The 7966-nt window shown below is 38.6% G+C and overlaps 1 protein-coding gene across 1 annotated transcript in view; it reads right to left on the minus strand.

The window, feature by feature from the left end:
- Positions 1-1198: 1198 nt before the first annotated feature.
- Positions 1199-7966, minus strand: part of LOC136834102 (uncharacterized) — a 16752-nt gene continuing 9984 nt past the window's right edge. The window contains exon 5 of the mRNA XM_067096359.1: positions 1199-1340. Coding sequence (XP_066952460.1) covers positions 1199-1340 — 142 coding nt within the window. The remainder of the gene's footprint in view (positions 1341-7966) is intronic.

Consider the following 7966-nt stretch of genomic DNA (forward strand, 5'->3'; position numbering starts at 1 on the left):
ATGTAGATAACTCTTTTACATCTTTCTTGTGTATGTAAACAGCAACTTATTCTACCTTCGTTTTAATCAGTCACGTCATTTAACTAACTGCCCTATCTCCTTTCCCCAATGACCAGGTATAATCCTATATCTCCACAGCCTCCAGCGTCTTTCTCCTTTAATGATATTGTGATAATGGCTCTTCTAAGAAACCTGATGTTCGAAACCATATCAGTTATCAGGGACAGCTGAAAAACAGGGGAAGCTGAAAGAAAAAAAAAAAATAATAATGGCAGCCTGCCATGAGCATTGGAAACTGTGTCATTAGAGGCTTTGTTCTCAGGTGATCCCAAGACAATTTCTCCTTCACCGAAGGTCGTTTTGAACATAAGTGATTTTGCATAAAGTGGATCTGGCGTCACTGGCGATTACTGCAATAGAAATTGTGTAAATGTACACAGAAAATCAGATGAAAAGGCCATTAAATTGTGAGTCGTGGCAAGAACACTAGATCAAGTACGAAATAAAATAACAAATCAATAAAAATAGTCATCGAGTCTTACCACGCAGCCTCTCCTCCCTCACCTGTGTCTTCTGCCTCTTCACAGGACTCGCTGGCATATAACACAGTTAGGAACTTTAATATTTTGAGGATGCTTTACCCCACAACGCATTTTCCAGCAATGGCTTCTGGGGAGGGATGGATGGCGACAGGGAAGGGTAGCGGCACTGTGAACTTTCAGCTTCCACACAATCCGGAGAAAGTGGATCAAAATATAGATATAATTTATTTTCTTTGGTGCATAAGGACGCTTCTGCACATAACTGGATTGAGGAGTTCACTAGAGGATCCAGAAAAATTTCACGGAGGGGGTACCAATTTTCACATTATATTTTTATATATATATATATATATATATATATATATATATATATATATATATATATATATTACTGTATATATATTATTTCTATAATAGAATTTTTATTTTTTCCCATTTCTATATTTCTCATTTGTCTTATTATTATCTAAATCTTCAGTGTTATTATTATGTCATTATTTTTCATGGGGGGCCACATGCCAAGGTGCCCCCCCTGGGATCCGCTAGTGGAGGAGTTAATTTTGGGTATTGGTTTTACAGTTTGGCAGGTAAGGCACTTGATCATGGTAGAAATTTGGGGAGAGAGAGAGAGAGAGAGAGAGAGAGAGAGAGAGAGATTAGAGAGACGGGTACGGTGGGAAATCGGAGTCGAGTACATATGTGAAGGTCCAGTTGAATAAACCGTTATAATGGCGGAGGTCCCCAAAGAGGTATGATGGTGTTTCTATCATCCAGAAGACCCACCGGGTGTGCGGTGACCTTTTTCGGGAGAAAAAAAAAGAAATTGGATGAAATCTCATTAAAACAAAGCTTATGAAAATAAACAAGATGTAAAATAATGTCAGTATTCCTACTTTGTTTATATAATAAACTAATGAAACTTTTAACACACTTTAAGGATCTGGGTCAGGCAGCAAAGGATCACTATAGATAAACACCCAAGTTAGTGAGAGAGTGAACTGTAAATTATATCAGTTTGTCCAAAGTTCTTGATACAATCGCAGACGAATAATCTCTTTGTTGTAGCTCTTGGCGATTGCATTGGCCATTAGAGAACACAAAAAGACAATAAATAACAAGAGGGTCTCCCCCTTTCTTTCTTCTTCTCTCGCAATGCATTTCCTCGCTTTTCCCTCTAGAACCAAACCTGCGTCCTCTACTCAGCTGAGGAACCAACTTTAGCCTCTAGAAGCCGAACTCAAGGACATCTCTGAAAGGGATCGGTCCTTTCGGTTGCTTAAAATTTCTTCAAGCAACAACTTCCAGTGTCTTCCTGATATTCTTCTTCACGGTGCATCGGCCTCTGATTATGCATGACGACACTATTTTTAATCTGACAATCACTGCAACTTTTACTCGGTATTTTTTGCTACATGCATCAGTTTCGTTAACCATCAATTTTCTTGCTTTTATCTCTTATTTGCATCTTTGGTCATGAAGACTTATACTTTCAGATATTTGAGCACACCATATGTATTGGCGATGACAAACGGACACCTACTATTCACTGTTTTAGCAGCTTTCTTATCAGGTTTGGTTCCTGGTGAAGGCATCGCGAAACGACATTCTTTGCCTCGCATTGCGTATTGGGCAAAATTGATCACAATGATCACAATGCTTGACATCAAGGGATTCTGCTTCTATATAAAGGAAGAAGTAAGAGGGGGTAAAGGGAAATACATAAAGGAGAGATCCCACTTATTAAAAAAAAAAAAAAATTAATACATTAATAAATAGATTAAAATGTATTAAAATCCAAGGAGAATAGTATTAGGGTAGTTATGCACTGCATCTTCACTCGAACTTCTGAAGCTCCAATTACACGATGTCCTCTGGACAGCGAGGCACATTTACTGCATATTGGTGCTGCTGTTCAGCGAATCTGGTTGCTCTCGGCAGATAAAGGGGATCAGGGATCAATTGTGAATGTGAAAGATCTCTGTTGAAATACAGTTTACAAAAAAGTGACAGACAAGAGACCATCCGTCGATGGTCCAAGTCATAATTGCTATTATTAGGAAACAGAAACCCACCACCACGAACCACTCTATCTAAAAGAGATAAGTCTCTGGCAGCAGCAGACATCCACACCAGAGAACAGTAGCCAAGTAAAGGAAGCACAAATGACCTAAAACAGGTTGCATTGATTTTATCACCGTTATAAATATATGAGGCCTTACGAACAATACCAAACTTTCGTGCAGCATTTGCTGAAACTTTCATTAGATATTTCTCAAAAGTTAGATGTGAGGCAAAAGTTACACCTAGAATAGTTAAAGCTTCAGACTCATTCAGCAAAGTTCCAGCCACCTGAAGGGGAGGGTGGGATGGGAAATCTGCACAGGATCTGCTAATCATTAGTGTTTTTGTTTAACTGGAGTTCAGCCTCTTACCCCACCAACTACACCATTCACTGATCTGGTCCGTGTCATGATTGAAGCTGTAGACAGCTTCATTTCTCATAAGCGGAGGGTTTACTTCACCCACAAGGGTTGCATCACTGGCATACTGAACAATCTTGTTTTCCAGGACAACAACCATATCACTTGTATACACTAAAATAACAGTGGACCAAGAACACTACCCAGAGGAACTCTAGACAAAATAGGCCTTGGTTCACTAAAGATCCCGTCCGCAGCAACTTGCTGCTGCCTACCTCTAAGGAAATCTTGAAGTAATCCTAAAACATATCCACTCACTCCAAGATTCTGAAATTTATAAATAAGAGCCTTGTGATTTACTAAATCAAAAACAGCACTAAAATCTATTTGAATTACTCTCCACCCAAAAGCCTTATCAAGGTTCTCTTGCAAATGGCAAGTCAAGTCTAAAATAGCATCACAGGTCCTTAACTGCTTCCTATATGCATATTGACTACCAGCTTACAATCTTTAGAGTCCACATACTTATATAGTGGCTTAGAAATAATTTTTTCAGCAACTTTGGAAAGCACAGGGAGAATGGAGATTGGCCTGTAATTACTACAGTCTTTGGAACAGGCACAGTATTCCTAAGCTTGCGCTCCTCAGCAAAGATACTACATCGACATAAAAATCTATAGAATCTACTTATCCTGGGAGACAACACACTAAAAACTTTTTTTAATAAACCAAGGAAAGAAACCATCACGATCTTCTCCAGCCCAGCTATCAAGATTATCCAGAATTTTCCTAACATCCCTAAACAAAATGCAGATAATGTAAGAATAGGTTCAGGATGACAAGTATCAGGGAGAGGGACATCCTCAGCTGATTGCTTAGCTTCAAAAGCTTGATGAAGCAGTTCAGCCTTTTCCTTAGGGCCGGTAAGCAATCTACCACCATCTGTTAGTAGTGGTGGAAAGGAAGACGAGCCTGACCCAAAGATAGATGATGCCAATTTGGTCCACCACAGATGAGGCCGAGTAATTCTTTCAAGTTTCCTCTTCAAGGAATTATTGTAACTTCACTTGGCTGTAGGGTAAGTTCTACTTGCAGCACGATGAGAGTCAACAAAAATGGTGTAATTTTCTTTTGAACGATTTTGTCTCCATACGTTGAACTTGGTCTGTTTGTCATAATAGGCTCATCTACATGTATCATCAAACCATGGCTAGTCATTTGTCCTAAATTTGAGGACCTTTCTAGGGACATGTTTTATCAAAATAGCCATCAGCATTTCATTTAACCTTTTCTGGATTTTAGCCAGACCATTTTTCCAATGGTGGCATTAGGAATATACTTATTGAAAGATATATCCACCTCAATGGTGTAATGATCAGAAGTGCCTATATATTCACAGACCTTGTACTTAACAATAGCTGGAACATCTATGAATATGAGGTCTAATCTATTACCAGAAATGTGCGTGGGTTCCTCAAATAGCTGGACAAAATCAGAGGATGTACAGAGCTCAAGAGCAGACCGGCCATGTTGATCTGTGGAATTTGAATTTAGCCACTTGCATTACAGTCTCCTGTGACTGAGGCATACTAATCATCTCCAAGAGACAATCATATATAGAATCGTCGATATCTGGATTGCAGAAAACAGCAAATACACACATGTCAAAAATTTTACAACAAAGAACTTCATGGCAACTACACTCCAAATTTTTTTGAAGATAAATAGGTTGCGCAGACTTAGTGTATACAGCCACACCCCGGGATTAAAAACTCGACCTTTGACTTGTTACTACTTAGAAGAGTCTCAGATAAAAACATCAAATTGTTGTTATGGGTACAACTCTGGAGATAAGAAAATTTGACCTCAAGCCCTGAATATTTGAGTAAAGTACTCTACAATTTTTCTTACTGTAATGAGTAACAGGCCCAGAAAGAATTAAAATTATCAACAAAGTCAGTAGAAAAACTAACAAATGGATCATAACAACAGTAACATTGTAAAAATCAACAGAACAATAAACAACAATGCCATCAACAACAACAGTATTTACACTTAAAAAAATCCTTTTGAAAGTATATATAACCATCACCATATGTCATTGACTAAAGCGCTGGAAGCAACTGGTTGACAAGGTGGGACCGGCACACCTTGTAAGGCAAATGAAATCTGCCAGGTTTGCCACAAAAACTGGGGAGGACAGTCAGGACGGATTTAGAAATAAAATGCTCAGTAGGAATAGATTAGGTAAAGATGAAGGCACTTTCCTGATAACCCACCAAGCAACTTTTGCTTTCTCATCAGCCTGTCCTACACTTTGGAAAAACAGGAAAGTGAACGAAAAAGAGGATAAATGCCTGATTATACCCTCAGGCAAGGGATACATGTAGACGAGCTTACCATGACAAATAGACCAAATTCAACAAATAGCGACAAAATTGTTCTCATGAAAATTGCATCATTTTGTTGATTCTCGACGTACTGCAAATAGAATTTACCATATAGGTGAGAGAAATTACAAAAATTCCTTCAAGAGGAAACTTGAAGGAATTACTCAGCCTCGTCTGCAGTGGATCGAATTGGCATCTTTTATCTTTGGGTGAGGCTCGTTTTCCTGGCTCTAAGGAAAAGGCTAAACTGCTTCAGTGAGCTTTTGAAGCTAAGCACATCAGTTGAGGATGTTGCTCTCCCTGACACTTGTCATCCTGAACCTATTCTTACAACATTTACATTTTGCTCTAAGGATGTTAAGAGGATTCTTGATAATCTTGATAGCTGGGGTGGAGATGATCCTAATGGTTTTTTTCCCTTTGTTTTTAAAATGGTTTCTAGTGTGTTTTTTCCCTAGATTGGTTGATTTTATAGATTTGTATGTCACTGTAATAGTTTTGCTGCTGAGCACAAGCTTAATATTGCAATGCCTGTTTGAAAGAGTGGCATGTCTCCACACTGCAGTAACTACAGGCCAATTCCTATTCTTCCAGTGCTCTCCAAAGTTGCTGGAAAATTTATTTTTAATCCACTATACAGAAGCACTTAGGTACTTGTGATGCTCTTTTAGATTTGAGATGCCATTTGCAAGAGTACCTTGATAAGGGCTTTGTGCGCAGAATAATTCAAATAGATTTTAGTGCTGCTTTCGATTTAGTCAGTCATAAGGCACTTATTTATAAACTTGAGAATCTTGGAGTAGGTGGATGTGTTTTAGGTTTACTTCAAGATTTCTTTATAGGTAGGTAGCAGTGAGTTGAGTTGCTAGTGATGGGATCTTTAATGAAACAAGACCTATTGTGTCTGGAAATCCACTGGGTAGTGTTCTGGTCCACTGTTATTCTTAGTGTATACAAGTGATATGGTTGTTGGCCTGGAAAACAAGATTATTCAGTATGCCAATGATGCAACACTTGCGGGTGTAGTAAAGTCTCCGCTTCCGAGAAATGATGCTGTAGGTAGTCTTAATCGTGACATGGAGTTGGTTAGTGAATGGTGTAGTCCGTGGGGTATGAGGCTGAACTCTTGTACTGATTTTCCACCCCCATCCTCCCCTTCAAATGGATGGAACTTTGCTGAAAGAGTCTGAAGCTTTAACTATAATTGCTGTAACTTTTGATTCACACTTTACTTTTGAGAAACATCTAATGAAAGTTTCAGCAAATGCTGCATGGAATTTAGGCATTGTACATAAGGACTCATATTTACACCAACGACAAAATCAATACAACCTGTTTTAGGTCCTTTGCGCTTCCTTTATTTGAATACTGTTCTCCAGTGTGGATGTCTGCTTCTGCCAGAGATTTATCTCTTTTGGATAAAGTGGTTTGTGGTGGAAGGTTTCTGTTTCCTAACATTAGTAGTTATGACTTGAAGCATCAATGGATGGTCTCTTGTTGGTCGGTTTTTAATAAGTTGTATTTCACCTCAGATCTTTCACATTCACAATTGATCCTGAGCCTCTTCTTTTGCCGAGAGTGATCAGATTTGCCGAACAGCAACACTAATATGCAGTAAATAAGCCTTGCTGTCGAACTTCTCAGTTCCAGAAGTCCTTTTTTCCTCACACCATTGAACTGTGGAACAGCCTCCTGAGGTTGGCCAATTAGAACCTCAAAAGTTCAAGCAAAGATGCAATGCATTACTACCCTAAAATAATTCCCCTTGTATTTCAATTATTTGCTTACATTTTTATCTATTCATTTATTGATTTATTTATATTTAATTTATATATTTGCTTTTCTAATAAATGATCTTTTCTTTCTATATTTCCTATTACCTTCTGTTACTTATGTCAAGAGAACGGCATATTCTTTGGAAGCTTGACTTTAAAGTCCATGGCCCCTGTGGGCTTGTTCCTTATGAACAGGGTTCATGTTCTCAATCATATATATATATATATATATATATATATATATATATATATATATATATATATATATATATATATATATATATTTATATTCATATGATTTTCCATGCTGTTGTCTTGCTTATTTCCTTAATAATTAAGAAAATATTAGGAGCGGGTAGGGAAGAGAGGCAGACCAACAAAGGAGAGAGCAAAGTGGTAGAATTTAGGAGTGGCACAGATCTTAGTTGATGTAGGAATGTTTGTGCATCTCTAGGGAATTCACACCTGGGGATGAATGATGTTTACTCTCATTTAATTTGCCCTGTGCTGTAATTTCAATTACTGGTGAAAAGTTTTCCTTAATCTGCAGGTCATCACCAGTGACATAGCCTGGAGTCAGGCGCCCAGCAAGATGCTGTGCCTTAAAAGGAGCGAGGAATGCACGCGCAGGAATCAGTCTGTTCTTGCCATGCAGCCACGCTGCCCAACTGCTAGCCAAATCTCGGACCGAGCGGACCCTCACTTTCGCTTACACTTGGAGTGCCGTGGCACTTGAACCAAATGCCGTCTTGGAGAGCTCAGATCTACTTCAGCCAAGGATCTTGCATCAAGCATCACAAGGAAGTAAATCACAGTATGTCTCGGAAGGGAAATGGTTT

The sequence above is a fragment of the Macrobrachium rosenbergii genome, chromosome 53 (genome assembly GCF_040412425.1).
Source record: "Macrobrachium rosenbergii isolate ZJJX-2024 chromosome 53, ASM4041242v1, whole genome shotgun sequence".
Lineage (NCBI taxonomy): Eukaryota > Metazoa > Arthropoda > Malacostraca > Decapoda > Palaemonidae > Macrobrachium > Macrobrachium rosenbergii.